Here is a 22,004-nt window from a genome sequence, read left to right as displayed (position 1 = left end):
TTCTTTTTCTTTTTTTTTTTTTTTTGTTCTTTTCTTAGTGGGGGTTGGGAATTGAATCCGGGTCCTCTGGAAGAGCAGTCAGTGCCTTTAACCACTGAGCCATCTCTCCAGCCTTTATCTACCTACCTACCTATCCATCTATCTACCTATCTATTTATTTTGAGACAAGGTTTCTCTGTGAAGCCTTAGCTGTCCTGGACTTGCTTTGTAGACCAGACTAGCCTTGAACTCACAGAGATGCACTTGCCTTTGCCTTCCTGAGTGCTGGGACTATAGGCATGTACCACTGCACCAGCTTTTATAATAATTTTTTTAAGGCTAAGGGTGAAGCCAGGCATGGTGGCGCACGCCTTTAATCGCAGCACCGGGAGGTAGAGGCAGGCGGATCTCTGTGAGTTCAAGGCCAGCTTGGTCTAAAAAGTGAGTCCAGGACAGCCAGGGCTACAGAAAGAGACCTTGTCTCAAAAAAACCAAAACAAACAAAAAGGCTGAGGGTGAAACTCCCTGCTGAAGTGCTTACCCTGCATGTGCAAGGCTCTGGGTTCAGTCACTTGTACTGAAATAATAGAAGCAGCTACAGAAGGCGACCTCCCTAAATACCTAATATTTCTCTAGATACCTAACTAACCACCAGAAGAGATTTGAAATTTTGCCAGTAGCCTCAGAGTTGGGTGCAGATTGCTGCTTCTATGTTGCCCTGGATTGCTGCAAAGCCAGATGTATGGCTTCAGTCAGAATGACCTCACTCCCACATTTCAGGTTCATACTCTACATGCCAAGATTGCTACAAGGGTTAAATAATGGGTGTCCCTAAAATAGTCAAGGATCTTGGGAGAGGTTGCAAAAGAAGCTGGCTTCTTGTTGAGACACAACCCCTTGACGTTATCCTCCATCAGCATCCTGGGCATTTCCTGCTTCCTCTTTCAACCAGAGTCCCAGGGACGCAGTCTGCCCATGCCAGCTCCAGTTTCCAAGTCTGACCTATTCTTCAGGAGGCAGGGTCGGCCCTGGTTGACTACCACCTATAGAGAGAGCCTGGACCTCAATACTGGCAAGTTAGTACTTAGGGCCCCAGCTGTTGCTTAGAAATCAGTGGCAGCTGCTGTCCAATTACAGTTCGTGTAATTGGATTAGAACAAACCTTCTAAGCCAACTAGAGGAGAGGATACGGGGTTAGAACCAGGGCCAGTTAAAGCGATGATGGGTCACATTCTGGCCAGGGGAAGATCGCGGCCCTCCAGTTCGGGGAGCACTCAGTGATACTCCTGCTGCCCACACCTGCCTTCCATTTCTGGGGTTGGCCCAGCTCCAGCTCCAGAGCAAACTCCAGTCCTTGGGTCGAGCTTCTACGCAAGCTAACAAGTGCAGCCTCAGTCTTTCTCATCCAAATACAGGCTCCACCCAATTCCCTTCCACCTTCATAAGCCACACCCCTCTCCCTTGCCCACCGTCTAGGCTAAATTGAATCCATCTACTCTGCAGTGGTGGCTGGCGCACGCCTTTAATCCCAGCACTCGGGAGGCAGAGGCAGGCGGATCACTATGAGTTCGAGGCCAGCCTGGTCTACAAAGTGAGTCCAGGACAGCCAAGGCTACACAGGGAAACCCTGTCTCGAAAAACCAAAAAAAGAATCCATCTACTCTGAATATGCCATGCCCCTTGGCTCAAAGCTCCACCCATCTCACAGGGTGCCTCCCCGTGTTCCCCCAGGCTTCCCCGCTCTCCTTCCTTAGAGCCTTGCCAGTCGTTGTTTATTTTTTTCTATGTAGCTCTGGCTAGCCTAGAACTTATTATCTAAATTAGCTGGCCTCAAACTCAGAGATCCACCTGCCTCTGTTTCCCAAGTGCTGAGATCAAAGCACCTAGGGGTGCACATCTGCCTCATGCGTGTGAACAGAGGACCGTTTATGAGAATCAATTCTCTTCTTCCACTGTGTGCTTCCCTGGGATCAAGCTTAGGTAGCCAGGTGTGATGCCAAGTGCCCTTACCTGCTGAGCCACTCTGAGACCCTGAACGGCGCCACCTGCTACGGGAATCATTTTAATTACCTGTCCCCGTCTTAAACTCCATCCAAGATGTCCTAGGGCTCTGCTCCAAACTTTCCTCCAAAGTTCCTCCCCAACCACAGAAACTAAGTCCTCGCAGGCTCCACCCCTCATCCGCCCCCACCCCCTACCCCATCCTTAAGTGTGTCTCTTTCCGCCCAGGTGGTTTACCTGACACTTTAGAGTGAGTCATGTGCGGTTGCTGTACCTGCCCGAGCCGCTCATCTGTTTCTTCAGCGGATCCCGCGGACCCCGACAGCACGGTGGGATCCCAAAACAAAGGTGGTGGGCTGCCAGCGCCAGCGCCAGCACCGGTGGGCCAGTCTTCTGACCACAGCTCTGTCGTCATCCCGGAGCAAGAGACTATGCCGGAGTTTGTGGTGACTGCGCTGCTGGCGCCCTCGCGCCTCTCGCTGAAGCTGCTGCGCGCCTTGGTGATGAGCCTGGTGTACTTGGCTGCCTTGGTGGCCGCGGCTGTCTATAGCTGCATCGCGTTCACCAACCTCCTCTGCCACCCTCGCCGAGGCTGCTGCGGTCGCCAGCGGTTGTCGGCGGAGCCAGAGTGCCTGAGAGATCCCACGCTGGGCGAGCACTGCTTTCTGACCCTCAGGGTGAGTATTCTGGCGGCAGGTTTCATGGGGGGTGGGTGCTGATTGAAGAAAAGGCGGCTGAAATATCGAATCCAAGTCGTCCTTGGGGGCTCAAGTCTAGGGAGGAAGCTCCTTTACTTCGCCTTGGCTCTTACTTAAATTGGGCCCTCCCGCAGAGTTCCGGCCTGCGTCTGCACTATGTCTCTGCTGGTCATGGCAACGGACCCCTCATGCTATTTCTGCATGGCTTCCCAGAGAACTGGTAAGTCTGGGTCCGTGGATCCTGGTGCTCACTGGACTAGGGAAAGGTAGAGTTCTGACTATGAGGTACTTAAGGAATGGGAACCCCGACAGGGTTGTGTAGTACTGGGCGTACAGCGCATATAGAGCCCAGATGGTGTGCAAAGGGGCAGAGATACTGACCCGGAGGGCTCATTGTCCCTCTGGAGAGACAGAACAAGGAAGCTAATGAAGATGAGGTAGCCTTTGGCCTCTCTGCCTGGGGTTTCTATTTCCTTCCTAAGAAGTCCAGAGGAGAGAGGTGGGGCGGCACAAGGAGGTGCTTCCTGCAGATGTTGACTCAACTCCCGACTCCCTCGCCTGACAGGTTCTCCTGGCGCTACCAGCTGCGGGAGTTCCAGGGCCGTTTCCATGTAGTGGCTGTAGACCTGCGTGGCTATGCCCCCTCTGATGCTCCAAAGGATGTGGACAGTTACACCATTGGCCTGCTGTTGGCTGATATCAGGGATATCATCCTAGGCCTGGGTATGAGCCGTTGCCCAACTCAGGAGAGGCCTCTCCGATCCTGTATATACTTACCTCATCTTTTGGGACCTATTCCTTTGTTTGTTTGTTTGTTTTGTTTTTTCGAGACAGGGTTTCTCTGTGTAGCCTTGGCTGTCCTGGACTCACTTTGTAGACCAGGCTGGCCTCAAACTCACAGCGATCCACCTGCCTCTGCCTCCTGAGCACTGGGATTAAAGGCGTGCGCCACCGCGGCTTGGGACCTCTTCCTAATACTTCTACCCTCATACCTACTACATCTTACACCGTTGTGTCTGTCCCTGTCCTCCACCCAGGGTACTCCAAGTGCGTCCTCGTGAGCCACGACTGGGGGGCTGCCATCGCCTGGGATTTCTCCATCTACTTCCCGTCCATGGTGGAACGGATGGTCGTGGTTAGTGCACCTCCCATGTCGGTGTTCCAAGGTGTGTTGGGATATGCCTACATGCCAGCATAGTCATCTGTGACTTTACACCGTGTCAGGGACTGAGCTAAATCATAGCACTCTTAGGAATAGCCTACGTTTTTGAGCACTTTCAGGTTGGAAGTGAGTATAACAAAACTCTTCACACTAGGGCTGGGGTGGAGCTAGGTGCTCGGACACCTGTTTAGTAGAGTAGAGGGGCCTGAGTGTGAAAGAGAGAGAAGGAGAGAGAGAAGGAGAGGAAGGAAGGGAAAGCCCACGTCAGGAATATTTCTGACTTTGTATTTTCTTTTCTTTTGGAGTGTTCACACACATAATCAGATAGATATCATGTTGCTAGAGCCTAAGTCTAAGCCTGAAATTAATTTATGCTTCCTACATACTTTCTATATATAGACTAAATAGACTGAAAGAAATTAATGCAATCATTTTGGTGATTTTGTGTATGAAGAAAAGTTTGTGGAGTTGGCTATACTAGTGTACACCTATTAATATGAGCCCTTGAGGGCCAGGGTCAGGAGAGATGGCTTCAGCAGTGGAGGGCACTTGCTATTCAAAGAACCCAAGCATGAGTCCTAGGGCCCACATGGTAGCTCACATTCACCTGGCTGGGGCTCCTTTTCCTAAAGATCTAAATGTCCTCATCTGGCCTCTATGGATACCAGGCACACACATGGTATAAATACATACATGTAGACAATAATACACATTAATAAAAAATAATTAAATCTAAAAAGAAGTCAGGTAGACTGGGCATGGTGGCGCAAGTCTTTAATCCCAGCATTTGGGAGGCAGAGGCAGGTGGATCTCTGTGAGTTTGAGGCCAGCCTGGTCTACAAAGAGAGCCCAGGACAGCCAAGGCTACACAGAGAAACCCTGTCTCAAAAAAATCAACCAACCAACCAACCAACCAACAAACAAACAAAAAGTCAGGCATCATGGCATATGCCTTTAATCCCAGCACTCAAGACACAGAGACAGGTGGATCTCCATGAGTATGAGGCTAACCTGGTCTACAAAAAGCAAATAAACAAACAAACAAAACCTGAACCAAACCAAAACATGAGTAAGTCTTTAAAAAAAAATTTCCTACTGAGGCAAGAGGATCACGAGTTAGAGGCCAACCTGGTCTATAGTGCAAGATCCTGTCTGAAACAAACATCACACACACACACACACACACACACACACACACACACACACATGCACGCATGCACGCACGCACGCTCAGAGGAGTGTATATTGAATCTTCAGAGTCAGCTGTGGAGTTTTCCACTTGTAGCACTATAATAGCTAACACTCAAATTTTCGTCAAGGCATAGTGGCCCTTACTTTGCTTTTGGGAGGCAAAAGCAGGCAAATCTCTGAATTTGAGCTCAGCTTGGTCTACAGAGTGAGTTTCTAGTTAGTCAGGGCAACACAGTGAGACCCTGTCTCCAAAATATAAAACCATTCAGATTTTGGAGCATTTAAATGTTTTGGATGATGGTGTCAACCTCTGTGTTCCAGTTGCCTATAATAGGCTTGCATACAAGTCACTATACAGGGCTTTTTGGCTTATGAAACTGCTGTTAGCTTCATGTTTCAGTTGAGTGAAACCGAGGCAAAGGAAATGGTGTCTGCCTTCTCTCTCTCTCTCTCTCTCTCTTTCTCTCTCTCTCTCTCTCTCTCTCTCTCTCTCTCTCTCTCTCTCTCTGTCTCTCTGTCTCTGTCTCTGTCTCTCTCTCTCTCTCTCTCCTTACCTTTTTGGAGACAAAAGTCTCACTATGTAGCCTTAGTTGGCCCGGAGTTTGCTATATCTACCAGGCTGGCCTCAGACTCATAGAGAGACCTCTGCCTCTGCCTCCTGAATCCTAGAATCAAAGGCATGTGCCTCTATACCCAGCATTGACAGCAAAGATACAAACAACTAATAAACCACACTATGATAGAAGCAGATGCACTCTTTGACTATGGAATGTCTTTTGTCATTTGACCTTTATTTATTGGTTAGTTTGCTTGGGGGCAGAGGGGGAGGTAATAGAATCCAGACCCTCAACATTGCTAATCACTTACTATATCATTGAACTACACCCCATACCTTACCTGAATAGCATTGTAATCTTCACTGTGTTCAACATCCATCTCCTTCTATGCCTATCTGCAGGAGCCTAGTATACAGTAGGTGTTCAATAAATGTCTACTACCTGAAGCACAGGGAATGTATCCAGGCCTAAGCAGGGGAGGCCTGCTGGTGTCTTGGGGGGGCACCCAGGAGCTGTAGAGGGAGCTAGCACCATTCTTTTTTTTTTTTTTTCCCTGAGACAGGGTTTCTCTGTGTAACCCTGGCTGTCCTGGAGCTTGCTCTGTAGACCAGGCTGTTCTTAAACTCAGAGATAGTGCTGGCATTAAAGGTGTGCACCCTCACCCCAGTAAGTTATTTTTTGTTAGATATTTATATGCATGTATCGTGTGTGTGTGTGTGTGTGTGTGTGTGTGTGTGTGTGTGTGTGTGTGTGTGTGTATGCACGCACACATGCCATGGAAGCCAGAAGAGAGCATTAGAGCCCATGCGGCTAGTCACAGGCCATTGTGTGCCACACAACGTGGGTGCTGGGAAGCAAACTTAGGGTTTCTGGAGGAGCAGCAAGCACTTTAAACACCCGCTGTCTTTCCAGTCTTTAACTTGTTCTGTAGATCCAAAGACAGCGTGGCAAGGGGGCATTCGGCCAGAGTGGAGTCGTTGTCTTCCCGGAAGGACAGGCAGTAGCGGTGTCCTAGAGGCCTGTGTGCCTGAGCTGGGCGTATAGGAACGTAGGAGAATAGGGCCACCCCAAACCCCAACCTCACATCCTTTCCCCTCTTCCCAGAATACGCAATCCGCCACATCGGCCAGTTATTCCGATCAAACTACATCTTCCTGTTCCAGCTTCCGTGGCTGCCAGAGAAGCTGTTGGCTATGTCCAACTTCCAGGTGCAGTGAGGAGGGTTGAGGTCTAGCAATGGGGAACAGCCGGCCGGCCAGCTGGGGTTGGGCAGGCCCGGACACAGAAACCAGCGCACTGTTGTGTACACCCAGATTCTAAGATCCATGTTCACCCACCGCAAGAACGGCATCCCGCAGCTGGCTCCTTGGGAACTTGAAGCTTTGCTTTATCCCTTCTTACAACCGGGAGGCCTCACTGGGCCCCTCAACTACTACCGGAACCTGTTCAGGTAAGGTTGTATTCAGGAGAGAAGCTCAGGAGAGTGGCTGGCAAAGGGAAAGAGGGTAACCATTCTTTCTGTATACTTGTCTGTCTTGGCCACAGGAACTTCCCCCTGGAGCCCCAGGAACTGTCAACACCCACACTGCTGTTGTGGGGTGAGAAAGACCCCGCCTTCCAGCAGGGGCTGGTGGAAGCCATCAGCAGCCGCTTTGTGCCGGGCCGGCTGGAGAGCCACATCCTGCCAGGCAGTGGGCACTGGATTCCACAGAGCCATCCCCAGGAGATGCATCAGTACATGTGGGCCTTTCTGCAAGACCTGCTGGCCTAGTAGCCCCTGTCCACCAGCCCAACAGGTACATGACATTGCAGAAGCATATATCCCCTGTCCTTGTGTACCTGGGAGTTTTGCATATGGGGTGGACTCCCAGCGCACCCACAGCAAATGGCCCCTGAGTTCCACACAGAAGCATCTGTGGGTATGTATCTTGCCTCGCACATAGCATGGGTGTTTGCATGTATGAGCAATCACTTTGGCTCTGGCGAGCCGGGTGTGCCTCTCCTTCGTGGAGGTAGATGCTGGGACTGTCTTGCCTTTCTTTACCAGAGGCCCCTGCCCCCAATGGCTGCACAGACCACACATTCTAACTGTTCTGCCTTGTTTTCCAACCCCCCACCCCCCAGTCTGCAGCTTAAGTCTTCCCCAATATGACATACAATATTCATGAGTTCTAACCCATGGTTAATACTTCAATTTAAATGTTAACTAGCTAAAGTGAACCACTATGAAAAATGCGGTGCCAGGGCTGGAGAGATGGCTCAGTGGTTAAGAGCACTGTCTGAAAAAAAAAAAAAAAAAAAAAGAAGAGCACTGTCTGCTCTTCCTAAGGACCTGGGTTCAACCCAAGCACCCATATGACAACTCACAACTGTAACTCCAGTTCTGAGGGATCTGACACCTACATACCAATGCACCTAAAATAAAACTAAAATAAAAATCTTTTTTAAAATAAGAAAAAGAAGGGCCAGGCATGGTGGCGCACGCCTTTAATCTCAGCACTTGGGAGGCAGAGGCAGGCGGATCTCTGTGAGTTCAAGGCCAGCCTGGTCTACAAAGCTAGTCCAGGGCAGCCAAGGCTACACAGAGAAACTCAGTCTTGAAAAACCAAAGAGAGAGAGAGAGAGAGAGAGAGAGAGAGAGAGAGAGAGAGAGAGAAAATACAGTGCCTGTGAAGCTGGCAGGAAAGCTTAGTGGGTAAGACCTCTTGTTGCTTTTGTAGTGTTCAAGTCTCAGCACCCACATGGACTTTCAAAGCCACCATAAATCCATGTCCAGGGGATCTGACACCCTCTTCTGGCATATAGACATGCACACTGTATACACACACACATGCAAGCAAAACACTCCTACACATTAAAAAAAAAATTAAATAAAGAATTTTGTTTTGTTTTTTGAGACAAGGTCTCTCTGTGTAGCCCTGGCTGCCTTGGATGGACCTCATTCTGTAGACCAGGTTGGCCTCGAACTGACAGAGACCTGCCTGTCTCTGCCTGCCAAGTACTAGGACTAAAGGCATGCACCACCACCACCACCCAGAAAAAAAAAATTATTTCTTACTGGGCAGTGGTGGCAAATGCCATTGCTGCTGGAAGCGTTAAGGAATGTCAGTACTGCTTTACACAGGTGCTACAGATCAACAACGTCATCCACAATGGCCGGGTGGTGGGCATACTCAAAGCTGCCAAGCCCCTCTCTGTGTGCTGGCATCGCTTGTGATGATCCTATGTATGTCAAGTTGGTAGAGGCGCTTTGTGCTGAGCACCAGGTCAGCCTAAGGTTGATGAAGACAAGAAGCTGGGGGATGGGAAGGCCTCAAAATTGAGGGAGCGGGGAAGCCAGGTAAAGTGCCTAAGTGCAGTTGTGCAGTGCTTAAGGACTATGGTAACGATCTGAACCTAAGGATGTCATTGAAGGGCACTTCAAATGCGAAATAATAATAATAAAAAAACATAATTTTTGGCTCATTTTCTTAAAACAAACAAACACCAAAGAATGAGGTGCCTTTCTGCTGCTTATCAGTCACCTCACCAAGCAACGACCTTCACAGGAAACCAGGCGAGTGAGTCCAGGCTCAGGGCAGCTCCCAATGATCCTCCTGTCCATCAGGATCAAACGCAAGTCAGGTCAAATTCTCTCTTCTCAACCTGTCTCAGCTCCCCAGGGAAATAACTCTCGATTCTCTTAGAAAGCCGGGCATGCTTGGGGCTGGAGAGATGGCTCAGTGCTTACGAGCACTGGCTGCTCTTCCAGAGGTCCTGAGTTCAATTCCCAGCAAACACATGGTGGCTCACAACCATCTGTAATATGATCTGATGCCCTCTTCTGGCCTGCAGGGGTACATGAGGCAGAACACTGTATACATAATAAGAAAGAAAGAAAGAAAGAAAAGAAAGAAAGCTGGGCATGCTTGACTCAGCACAGGAAAGGAAAGCACAGCACTGGACGTCTAGGAGGAGGCACAATTTCTCCACAGGTAAAGTGCTTGCCACTAAGCATGAAGACTTCAATCTCTGAGGCTCACATGACAGAAGGAAAGGTCAGAACTGATTCCCACATCTGGTTCTCTGACTGCCACATTTGCTTCATAACACACACACACACACACACACACACACACACACACACACACACACACGCACACACTCAAACACACGTGCGCACAAAAATGTGCACATACACACTCACACACACATACATACACACACATGCACATGTGCATGCACACACATACACACACACACACACACACACACAAAACACAAATAGGCATCTGAGGCCTCCAAGTGCCAGCTTTTAGAATCTCCTGCTCCAACTTAGCCTTTTTTTTCTCCTGGTGTTGAACTGGAGTTACAGGTGTGTGCTACCATATCTGGCTTAGCCAAGTGTCTGCTGAGTGTCTAAAGGCCTGTTGACCCAACATCCAAATGATGGGGTTAAAAATAGAGAGGGAGGGCCTGGAGAGGTGGTTCAGGAGTTAAGAGCAGTTAACTGGCTGCTCTTCCAAACGACCTGGGTTCAATTCCCAGCACCCACAGGGCAGCTCACAATGGTCTGTAATTCCTGTTTCAGTGGATCTGACATCCTTACACACACATACATGCAGTCAAAACACTAATGTACATATAATAAAAATAAATAAATTATTAAACACAATAGGAGTATTTAAAAGAGAGAGAGAAGCTGGGTATGGTGGCACATGCCTTTAATCCCAACACTTGGGAGGAAGAGGCAGGTGGATCTCTGTGAGTTCCAGGACAGCCAAAGCTACACAGAGAGACCCTGCCCCGAAACAAAACAAAACAAACCCACCAACCAACCAGCAACAACAAAACCCCAAAAAACAAAGAGAGAGAGAGAGAGAGAGAGAGAGAGAGAGAGAGAGAGAGAGAGAGATATGGAGAGAGAGACCTGGGCATGGTAGGTGGGGCACACTTTGTAATCTCTGTACAGCGGAGGCTATGGCAAAAAGATCGCAGGTTTGTGGCCAGCTTGAGCAACAGAGTGAGGATGAAACCAGTTTAAGCTACAGAGAAAGACCCAGTCTCAGAAGAATACTAAACAAGTGTGAGGTGGACCAGCAGCTCCAGACTTGTCATAATAGTTGTAATAATTTCATTGCCTAGTCTTTCACAATTAATTAACTGATGTATTTATTTATTTTGAAGGGTCTTACTATGTAGTCTGACATTGACTATGTAGACCAGGCTGACTTGGAACTCACAGAGATTCGGTTGCCTCTGGCTCACCAGTACTGGGGAGTAAAGGCGCACACCAAGGGCTGGAGTGATGGCTCTGTGGCTAAGAGCACCGGAAACTCTTCCAGAGGACCTGGGTTCAACACCTAACTCCTATGGAGTCCACAATTGTCTGCAACTCCAGTTTGACGTAACCCGACACTCTCACATAGACATACGTGCAGGCAAAACTCTGATGCACATAAAATAAGATTAAAAAAAAAAAAGGAACATACTACTGTTCCTGGCTATTTACTGCATTGTTGTTTTTTTATTTTTACTTATTTATTTTGAGACAGGATCTCACTATCCTGTCTGGCCTCAAACTCATAGAGATCCACCTGACACTGCCTCCTAAGTGCTGGGATTAAAAAAAAAAAAAAAAAAAAAAGGAGGGGCCCCCATGCTCAGCTATTGTTTTTAGTGTGTATAAGTGTGTACACATGTATGTCTGCTGCCTCAGAGGGGGACATCAGGCACCTTGGAGCTGCAGTTACAGAGGATGGTGAATCTTTGTGTGGGTCCTGGGATGTTAGGTCCTCTGTAAGAGCAAAGGTGCTCCCGGGTGCTGGATTTACAGTGTGCACTACCGTTAACTAGTGTTCTTTGCTGTTTTATACTTTTATATAGGTTTTTGAGAGAGTTTCCCCCTCTCTATGTAGCCCAGGCTGTCCTGGAACTCAGAGATCCTTCTGCCTCTGCCACTTGGGTGCTGGGACTAAAGGCTTATGCCACCACTACCTGGCCCATTTATTTTTATTTTTATTTTTTAATTTTAATTCACTCTGTGGTTTCTGGGGATTGAACTCAAGTCTATTGATTTTGGCAGCATGGAGCCACCTCACTGGCCTTCTCTTCTTTTAAAAATTGCATTTGATTTGTTTATTTCATGTGTGTTGGGGGCAGAGGGAGACGGGTTGTACAGGTGGGATGTCATGGGACAGCTTGTAAGAGTTGGATCTTTGTGTCCTGGGACCAGAACTCAGAACATCAGTCTTGGTGACACGTACCTTTAACCACTGAACCGTCTCCCCTTCCCTCTTTTCTAAAAAATTGTTTTATTTATTTGTTGTATGTGCTGTATTGTATAGTATGTGCTGTACTGTGTAGTGTGTTCTGTAGTAGTGTGTGCTGTAGTGTGTAGTGTGTGCTGTAGTGTGTAGTGTGTGCTGTAGTGTGTAGTATGTGCTGTAGTGTGTAGTGTGTAGTGTGTGCTGTATTGTGTAGTGTGTGCTGTAGTGTGTAGTGTGTGCTGTAGTGTGTAGTATGTGCTGTAGTGTGTAGTGTGTGCTGTATTGTGTAGTGTGTGCTGTATTGTGTAGTGTGTGCTGTAGTGTGTAGTGTGTGCTGTATTGTGTAGTGTGTGCTGTATTGTGTAGTGTGTGCTGTAGTGTGTAGTGTGTGCTGTATTGTGTAGTGTGTGCTGTAGTGTGTAGTGTGTGCTGTAGTGTGTAGTATGTGCTGTATTGTGTAGTGTGTGCTGTAGTGTGTAGTGTGTGCTGTAGTGTGTAGTATGTGCTGTAGTGTGTAGTGTGTGCTGTAGTGTGAAGTGTGTGCTGTAGTGTGTAGTGTGTACTGTAGTGTGTAGTATGTGCTGTAGTGTGTAGTGTGTGCTGTATTGTGTAGTGTGTGCTGTAGTGTGTAGTGTGTGCTGTAGTGTGTAGTGTGTGCTGTAGTGTGTAGTGTGTGCTGTAGTGTGAAGTGTGTGCTGTAGTGTGTAGTGTGTGCTGTAGTGTGTAGTGTGTGCTGTAGTGTGTAGTGTGTGCTGTAGTGTGTAGTGTGTGCTGTAGTGTGAAGTGTGTGCTGTAGTGTGAAGTGTGTGCTGTAGTGTGTAGTGTGTGCTGTAGTGTGTAGTGTGTGCTGTAGTGTGAAGTGTGTGCTGTAGTGTGTAGTGTGTGCTGTAGTGTGTAGTGTGTGCTGTAGTGTGTAGTGTGTGCTGTAGTGTGTGGTGTGTGCTGTATTGTGAAGTGTGTGCTGTAGTGTGAAGTGTGTGCTGTAGTGTGTAGTGTGTGCTGTAGTGTGTAGTGTGTGCTGTAGTGTGTAGTGTGTGCTGTAGTGTGTAGTGTGTGCTGTAGTGTGTAGTGTGTGCTGTAGTGTGTAATGTGTGCTGTAGTGTGTAATGTGTGCTATAGTGCTTCATTTACTGTGCGTGCTGCGGTGCTACAGTGCTCGTTGTGGAAGTCAGAAGAAAAGCGTGCAAAAGTTCATTCTCTCCTTCTACTAGGTGGGTCGCTGTGATGAGCATTAGGACTTGAGCTCGCAGCAGAGCCTTTGCCGGATGGGCCGCCCTGCTGGCACCCATCACGCTCACGTCTGCTTATTCCCTATGAACAATAGGATCCCCTGTAGCACAAGGGCTGGTGGGACCTGAAAAACGCCTTCTATTCTAGCAAGAGCTACCACTCTCTGGCCTCTCTTGTCAGTCAGGGGGGCCATCTTAGAATTCTGGAGTTCACGGGGGGGGGGGGGGGGGGGATAGGAGGCTCTGCCAGTGACAACTCAGATAAGGCCTCACTGAGGACACAGTCCTCCTTGGGGAGAGCAAGGATGGATGCACTTTTCCCAGGAGTGGGAAACAGGCATGTAGAAGGTCCGAAAAGGAAGCAAGTTCAGGCATTAGAAAGAGGAGGAGGCCAGTCACTGCTCCCAGCCCGTCAGGGGCTGCAAGCAGGCTGTCAAAGGGAGCCGGGGAGATTTTTTTAGCAGAGGAAGGACATGGCTTGCATTTTGAAGAGCTGCCTGTGGCGGCTGGACTGTTCATGCAAGAATGCGTGTGGAGAGACAGGAATGGACTTTCTCAGACTGTAGGGGGGTGGGGAGCAGGGAGCGGGGACAGAAGACACACGACCCCTAGGGCCGGGCAGGGCCTACACACACTATAGGCGGGACCAAGGCCTTCCTCCTGTAGGAGGGGCTCTCAGAGCCGAGAGTGGAAGTCTGGGTGGAGAAAATCTTAGGCCACCAGATAAGGACCCAGGCCAAGGTGATGTGTCCACTGCTGGTTGCTAGGGTGACGGGAGAAGGGTTGATGGTTGACCAGAAGGAGATAGTGGTTGTCTGGGTGACTAGAGAGGCCCAGGCAAAGGCTGACTACAGGCCTTGGACAGTGGCTGGGACCGTTGCCAGGGCAACCAGAAGGCTCTGCCTTCAGTCTGTTTGTCTGTTCACCAGCCCCCTTCAACCCCCACCCCCCACCCCCAGCACGAGGTGGGTGGAACAAGGGAGAGGGAGCAGGCAGAGGAAGGGTCCTCTGAAGGAGGGGTCATATTCCTTGGGCAGAGTCCTCTGGTCCAGGTCGGGCTTCCCTAGCCTGAGCCAGTCAATAGGGGTGTGAGGTCCTTCTGACCCGGGACACCTAGAGTATGCATCGCTTTGGGCAGGAGGGGAGGGCTGGGTTCTCTTATGCCCTTGCCTCCAGCCCACTTTCCATCCGTCCATCTGTCATTCGTTCATTCGCCCATGCATTCACTCACCCATTTATTCACTCATCGTCAGTCCATGCCTCACTAGTCGAGCACCATCAGCCCTGCCCCAGAGAAGGGGCAGAGATATGGGCAGGCCCCAGTGGAATAAGTAACTGGGCAGGACGGTGGCCTGGTAGCAGGAAGAGAAGGGAGGCTGCCTTGAGGAGGCAGACACTGCGGGTCATGGTGGCGCACGGCTTTAATCCCAGCACTCCAGAGGCAGAGGCAGGCGGATCTCTGTGAGTTCGAGGCCAGCCTGGTCTACAAAGTGAGTCCAGGACAGCCAGGGCTACACAGAGAAACCCTGTCTCAGGAAAAAAAAATAGAAGAAGAAGAAGGAGGAGGAGGAGGAGGAGGAGGAGGAGAAAGAGAAGGAGAAGGAGAAGGAGAAGGAGAAGGAGAAGAAGAAGAAGAAGAAGAAGAAGAAGAAGAAGAAGAAGAAGAAGAAGAAGAAATCACTGAGGTGAACCTTGAGGGGAAGATGTGTTCCACCCCAGGAGTATTTCTTTCATGCTGATTTATCATGTCCTCTGGACTGGAGGATTGGGCTAAGATGACTTGGGGTTGTAAAGGACTTCAACATACCCGCAAGGGAGGGGACTGGACAAATCTGTAAGCGGACCATTGTTAGGGGGCAAGGTGTGAGGGGGCGAATGGGAGGTGGGTGGAGACAGAGAGAGCGAGGCAGGCTGAACTGAGATAGACTGGTTAAGTCTAGGCAGAGGGAGACGCGTGGCCAGGGAAAGTTCAGACGCGGCTCAGAGGTCTGGACTTGGAGCAGGGATCTAGAAACATCCTACGGGTTAAATGACAGAGACAGCCTTAGCATGTGCTGGGAGAGAGAGGGAAGGCGTAGAGTACTGAAGCTGGGGTATCTCCTCATAGGAAGGAGGACCCCAATATCTAGGAAGAGAAAAAAGAAGCCCACCGGGCTAGTGTGCACATTTCTCTCCCCCGGCAATGGAAACGGGGCGTAGTGTTAAAAGAAGGCTTGTGTAGACTGAGGGTGAGAGCCGAGCATGCAGACTCCCGTAGATCCCAGAGAGCTGAACTTCTTCCCCCACGGAGAAGGAGGAAAACAGGAAGGCTAGACAGAGCTGGCTGCCTGAGGGAAGCCGAGCAGGGACCTTTCTGAAGCTGGTGGGTGGGCAGAGGGTGGAGGAAAACATCAGGGCCCTCTGACTAGGCACGGGAAAGGAAGGATGTCAGCAGAGCCAACAGACAGCCTTATGCCCACAGGCTCTTTGGTTAAGGGTTATGGCCAGCTGAGTGACACCACAGGGGAGTCTTTCTCTCTTCTGAAGTCATCTACAGTTATCCGTCAGCGGTTCCATTTGTCTAACCCGTCCGTGGAAAGCATAGGCTGGACAAGGGAAGGGGGGTGGTGTGGTAGGAGGTGGTAATGCAGGCTGGACAGGTGACAGATGAGCATGAGTTGTGTGAACGGAGATGCAGCCCGTGGCTAAGGAGGAAGAACATCCTACAGCCTTTTTCTGTTCATTTGACTTTCAGTGTGTGTGTGTGTGTGTGTGTGTGTGTGTGTGTGTGTGTGCACACGTGCATGTACGATGTGTGTGCATGCCTGTGCCATGGCACGGATATGAAGGTCAGAGGATAGCTTTGTGAAATGGCTTCTCCCACCTTACTGTGAGCGCTGGGCATTGAACCCATGCAGCCAGGCTTGTGTAGGGAGCGCCTTTACCTGCCAGTCCCTCACTTTCAATTTTGTCTTTTAAATGTTTATTTATTTGTTTTGTTTATTGAGTCTTCTATGTAGCTTAGCCTGGCCTCAAACACACAGCCTCAACTTCCCAAACTCAGGGATCATGTCCAGCTCCTCTAGGCTTTAAAACAAACAAACAAACAAACAAATACTTATTTCATTTATATGTATGGCCCAGTTTGTGTGCAGCTGTGTCAGTTTATGTGCATTTTGTATGTGCAGGCTTTTAAGAATTATATCTTAGCTGGGCGTGGTGGCACACGCCTTTAATCCCAGCATTCAGGAGGCAGAGGCAGGCAGATCGCTGTGAGTTCGAGGACAGCCTGGTCTACAAAGCAAGTCCAGGATGGCCAAGGCTACACAGAGAAACCCTGTCTCAAACAAACAAACACACAAAAAAAATGTATCTTTTGGAGGCTAGAGAGATAGCTCTGTGGTTAAGAGCATATATTGCTATTTCAGAGGACCTGAGTTTGATTCCCAGAACTCATATTAGGGACTTCACAAACTTACCTCTAACTCCAGAGAATCTGAAACCTTCTTCAGGTTCTGTGGGCACCTGTAGATACATGTGCACAAAACAACACACACACACATACACACACACATACACACACACACACACACACACACACACACACACACACACTTTCAAAAGAGGGTTTCTCTGCGTAGCCTTGGCTGTCCTGAACTCGTTTTGTAGACCAGGTTAGCCCCCAAACTCACAGAGATATGCCTGCTTCTGCTTCCAAAAGTGCTGAGATTTCAGGTGTGCACAACCATGCCTAACTTAAAGTAAGTATTTTACATGTGTGGGGTCCTTCTGGAAAGGTCAAAGTCTGATGCTTCCAGATAGCCTCTGAGCTGGGTATATAGTGACAACATCCCCTTTCTCAGCTGGGTCCCCTCTTGGAACCCTAAAAATTCTAAGAGGCATCACATAGCCCTCCGGAAAGATTACAGGCCCAATCCTTTCCTGATAGAACCTGTTCAGCAAGTACCTGGGGACTCCTGGAAATACCCAATCCTACGCTAAGGAGATATTAGTCTTAAACAAATGACCTTTAATCGTACCTAGAAGTTTTTCCCCCATCCATTGGATAATTAAGTACTCTATTTTCCTTTTTTGTGATAGAACCCCATGCTACTGTACCACTGCATGTAGATTAAATATCCTGGCACCCCTAGCCTCAGTTAATCAGACATAGCCAGCCTCAAATCCCTCCCTGCTGCCCAAGGTTTATAAATAAAGGTTGGGCTGGCTGGCTGACTGGCTCTCGAGTGATCGTGCCATCCCTCTGGCGTGACTGGCTAAGATTCCGTTTATTCTGGGGGGAGAATTGCCACTGGATACCCAAGGCTTGACTGCCAGGCAAGGCAGAGATGGCAGAGCTGCCTTGGCAGCCAATGAAGCCCTCTCCATCGCTGCCAGCTCGGTGCAGACCGCAGGTGAAGCACCGCTGGGCCTGCATCTCACCGAACCCCACTGCCATCCTGTTTTGAACACCCACTTGCTTCCTCTGCGTGCCTAGCACAGCAGCTTGATAAAGAACTGCAACACTTTTGGTAGCCTCACAGGCTTAAGGAGGTCGTGAGTTTCCACTGCTATCTGATACCAGAATCTCATTCTAAAAGAGCTAAACTGTGACACCTGGTGGGAAATCATTTCCATCTCCTCTGGTGAGACCAGGAGCCTTACCTAGTGCATGGGTCTCACCTTAAAGTGCTCTAAGCTGTTCCTGAGAGAAACGGGACCTTTGATCTTGAGGTCCCTCTGGTCTCATTGGGAAGCAAGCAGTGCCTGGACCAACCCACTGGACCTAGGGAACCCTGGCCACCCACCTGACACTGAACAACATCAATGTATTTTTTTTTTTCCGAGACCAGGTTTCCTGGGTAGCCTTGGCTGCCCTAGACTCACTTTGTAGACCAGGCTGGCCTTGAACTCACAGCAATCTGCCTGCCTCTGCCTCCCGAGTGCTGGGATTAAAAGGTGTGCACCACCATGCCTGGCATAAATGTTATCTTTTAAACCATTTAAACTGTTTACAGTGATAGGAATCGAGCCAAGAGTCGCACAGCTCTGCCACTGATCTCCACACAGGGAAGCAATCTTCCTTCTTTCTCTAAAGCAGGAGGAAAGGGTGGAAGGGCACAGAGGAAGGAGAGGTGACACGCCCTCTTTCTCTTGCCAAAGCTGCTACAGCAGTAGTTTATCTCCTCCTCTCCATCCCATCCTCCTCCCGCCCAAAGCCCCACCCCCACCTCCCTTCTTCTGATCCAATGGGGATCGAGGTATCTGAATCCAGACAAGGGCTCTCTCCTGGTGGTTTACACATTCCAACTCCCGGCTTCTGACTCATTCAGTTGACAGTTACTAGGGTTGGGAGGGGACAGCGGGGGGGGGGGGGGGGGGAGGTAAGGGTAGCTCAGTGGCAAACGCTTGCCCTGTATATGTACAGCCTTAGGTTCTCACTCCAGCACCCCACTAAATAAGACAATTATTTTCCCATTTGTGCATTAGACTGTATGGTAGTCAGTAGGGGTTCGGCACTGAGGGCAGGAAGCCCACAGAGCTCATAGTCTGATGGTGGCCCTCGCAGGGTCACATGGACGATCTGGAGCCCTGAGGAGAAGGCCACGGCCCGACAAGAAGACAGGACTTGGGCGAGAGATGACTCAGTGGTTAAGAGTGCTGGCTGCTCTTCCAGAGGTCCTGAGTTCAGTTCCCAGCAACCACATGATAGCTCACACCCATCTATAACGTGATCTGATGCCCTCTTCTGGCATGCAGGTGTACATGCGGGCAGAGCACTGTATAAATAATACATAAATTCATCTTTAAAAAAAAAAAAAAGATGGGACTTTTCAGAATGATCTGTTTCCAAGGTCACTGTCTCACATTAAAGCTCATCATATCTCAATGGGTTTTTTGGTTTTTTGTTTGTTTGTTTGTTTTCTTTGCCCCTCTAGGCACTAAGGATTGAACCTAAAGCCTCACGCATCTTAGGCAAATCTTCTGTTACTGAGCTATTTGCTCAGACCCTCTGTATTTATTTTTTATATTTGTTTGTTTGTTTGAGACAGGGTTTTACTGTGTAGCCCTAGCTGTCCTGAACTCCCTTTTGTAGACGAGGCTGGTCTTGAACTCACAGAGATCTGCCTGCCTCTGCCTCCCCAAGTGCTAAATTATAGGAGTGTGCTACTGTGTCTGGCTAACCTTTTAATTTTTGAAACAGCGGCTTATTAAGTTGTACAGGTTAGCTTCCTCAGTGCTTGGATTTCTGGTATGCATTATCATGTCTGGCTGCAATTGTTTTTACTATCTTGTTTCATTCATTTTTTATTTTATTATTTATTTATTTATTTTTGAGACAGAGTTTCTCTGTGTAGTCTTGGCTGTCCTGGACTCATTTTGTAGACCAGGCTGGCCTTGAACTCACAGCTACTCACCTGCCTCTGCCTCCCGAGTGCTGGGATTAAAGGCGTGCGCCACCATACCCGGCACTCATTCATTTTTATTTTTTATTTTTTTTCCTCCTTTATTAATTTATTCTTGTTACATCTCAATGGTTATCCCATCCCTTGAATCCTCCCATTCTTCCCTCCCTCCCAATTTCCCCTTATTCCCCTCCCCTATGACTGTTCCTGAGGGGGATTACCTCCCCCTCTATATGCTCATAGGGTATCAAGTCTCTTCTTGGTAACTTGCTGTCCTTCCTCTGATTGCCACCAGGTCTCCCCCTCCAGGGGACATGGTCAAAGGTGAGGCACCAGAGTATGTGAGAAAGTCATATCCCACTCTCCACTCTACTGTGGGGAGTGTTCTGTCCATTGGCTAGATCTGGGTAGGGGCTTAAGGTTTACCGCCTGTATTGTCCTTGGCTGGTGCCTTAGTTTGAGCGGGACCCCTGGGCCCAAATCTGCCTATCATAATGTTCTACTTGTAGGCTTCTAGGACCCTCTGGGTCCTTCTACTTTGCCTTTCTCCCATGATTCTCTCATCTAGAGTCCCACTAGAATGTCCTCTCCTCTGTCTCAGTTTCCTGGTAACTCATTCATTTTTAAAAATTTTAATTTTATGTGCATTGATGTTTTGCTTGTACGTATGTCTGTGTGAGGGAGTTGGATCCTCTGAAACTGGAGTTATAGACAGTTGTGAGCTGCTATGTAGGTGCTAGGTATTGAACCCGGGTCCTCTGGGAGAGCAGACAGTGCTCTTAACCACTGAGCCATCTCTCCAGCTCCCTTATTCATTTATTTTTATGTGTATGTTTTGCCTGATTGTCTGTATGTGAACCACATGCATGTAGGTGCTCTTGGGTGATAGGCCACCCTGGCACTGGAGTTATAGGCAGTTGTAAGCTGCCATGTAGGGGCTAGGAACTGAACTCAGGTCCTCTGCAAGAGGAAGATGTGATATCAACTGCTGAGCCATCTCTCCCAGGCTTCCTCTGTCTTTTGTTTCTTCTTGTTTGTTTGTTTTTGGAGATAGTATCTCACCATGCAGCCTTGGCTGTCCTGGAACTCTATGTAGACCAGGCTGGCTTTGAACTCAGTGTTCTGCTTGCTTTTGCCTCCTGAATGCTAGGACTAAAGGTGTACACCAGCATGTGGGGCTCCTCTCTGCCCTTTTAAATATATACATATTTAAATATATGTGTGTATTTGAGATTTATTTTTTATTATGTATACAGTGCTCTGCCTGCATGTACACCTGCAGGCCAGAAGAGGGCACTATATCACATTATAGATGGCTGTGAGACACCATGTGGTTGCTGGGAATTGAACTCAGGACTTTTGGAAGAGCAGCCTGTGCTCTTAACCTCTGAGCCATCTCTCTAGTCCTCCCCCCCCCCTACTTTAAATGTATTTATTTTTTGTTTCTATTTATATTTTGGGGACCAAACACAAGGCAATACTATACCTATGAGCCACATTTCTAGCTATTTGTTTGCTCGGTTATGTGTGGCTTAGTTGTTTTTTTTTTTTTCCAACTTTACACAAGCTAAGGTTATCTTGGAAGAGGGAGCCTCAGTTGAGAAAATGCTCCATCAGACTGGCCTGTAGGCAAGGCTGCAAGGCATTTTCTTGATTAATGATCAATGTGGGAGGGCTCAGCCCATTGTGGCAGGTGCCACTCCTGGGAATGCGGTCTTGAGTTGCATAAAAGAGGAAGATGAGGAAGCCGTGAAAAGCAAGTCAGTAAACAGCATTCTCCTGTGGTCTCTGCTTCAGGTCCTGCCTCTAGGTTCCTGCCTTGGCTTCCGTGATGTCGGACTGCGCCACGAGATGAAATAAACCTGTTTCCTTCCAAGTGGCTGTTGGTTTTGGTGTTTTTATCACATCAATAGAAAGCAAAACTAAGGGGCTGGAGAGATGGCTCAGTAGTTAGGAGCACAGGCTGTTCTTCCAGAGGACCCGGGTTCAATTCCCAGCACCCACATGGCAGCTGACAACTGTCTGTAACTCTAGTGCCAGATGATCTGGCAGCATCAAACAGACATGCAGGCAAAACATTAATGTACATAAAAATAAGTAAATCTTAAAAAAAAAAAAAAAGGAAGACCGCAAACTAAGATAAGGGTCTTTGTTGTTTGGGCACAGGGTGTCACTCTGTAGGCCAGGTTGCTCTTGAATTCACTGTCCTTCTGCTTGCCCTGAGGGCTGTGGTTGCAGGCATCTGCCACTATGCCCAGCATCTCTGTTCCCAGCATCTCTGTTCCTGTCTATCTCTCATTAGAGGAACTGGCATAAGCCCTAGTCGGGCTGGGTGTATTGCCTAGAATCCTAGTAATTGGAAAGCTGAGGGAAGAAGAATCAAGTGTTCAAGTCCAGCCTGGGCTACATGTCAAAACCTTGTCTCAAAACAAACAAACAAACAAACAAACAAACAAAAACCCAAACAAACAGGGTTGGGGTGTAGGTCAGTTGGTACAGTGATTTGCTTAGCGGACATAAAGTCTTGGATTTTATCCCCAGCACTGCATAAAA

At 48.7% G+C, this 22,004-nt stretch overlaps 1 protein-coding gene across 2 annotated transcripts; it reads left to right on the top strand.

The window, feature by feature from the left end:
- Positions 1-950: 950 nt before the first annotated feature.
- Positions 951-21,330, top strand: EPHX3 (epoxide hydrolase 3). Of its 2 annotated transcripts, none has more exons than XM_084759414.1 (9): positions 951-1,055; positions 2,209-2,657; positions 2,813-2,898; positions 3,244-3,401; positions 3,716-3,844; positions 6,693-6,796; positions 6,902-7,038; positions 7,134-7,384; positions 21,249-21,330. In XM_084759414.1, exons 2-8 carry the CDS (start codon positions 2,238-2,240, stop codon positions 7,357-7,359), a joined length of 1,260 nt encoding a protein of 419 aa, XP_084615540.1. In that variant the 5' UTR covers positions 951-1,055; positions 2,209-2,237; the 3' UTR covers positions 7,360-7,384; positions 21,249-21,330. The 2 variants fall into 2 exon arrangements, with proteins under 2 accessions (XP_084615540.1, XP_084615539.1); XM_084759413.1 differs by lacking the exon at positions 21,249-21,330 and adding an exon at positions 10,755-11,764 and having other exon boundaries at positions 953-1,055.
- Positions 21,331-22,004: the final 674 nt, after the last annotated feature.

The sequence above is a fragment of the Acomys minous genome, assembly GCF_964271855.1.
Source record: "Acomys minous genome assembly, chromosome: 15".
In the NCBI taxonomy this organism is placed as follows: Eukaryota; Metazoa; Chordata; class Mammalia; order Rodentia; family Muridae; genus Acomys; species Acomys minous.
Note: the sequence above shows the minus strand (reverse complement) of the source record. Positions and strands in the feature narration are given on the sequence as shown.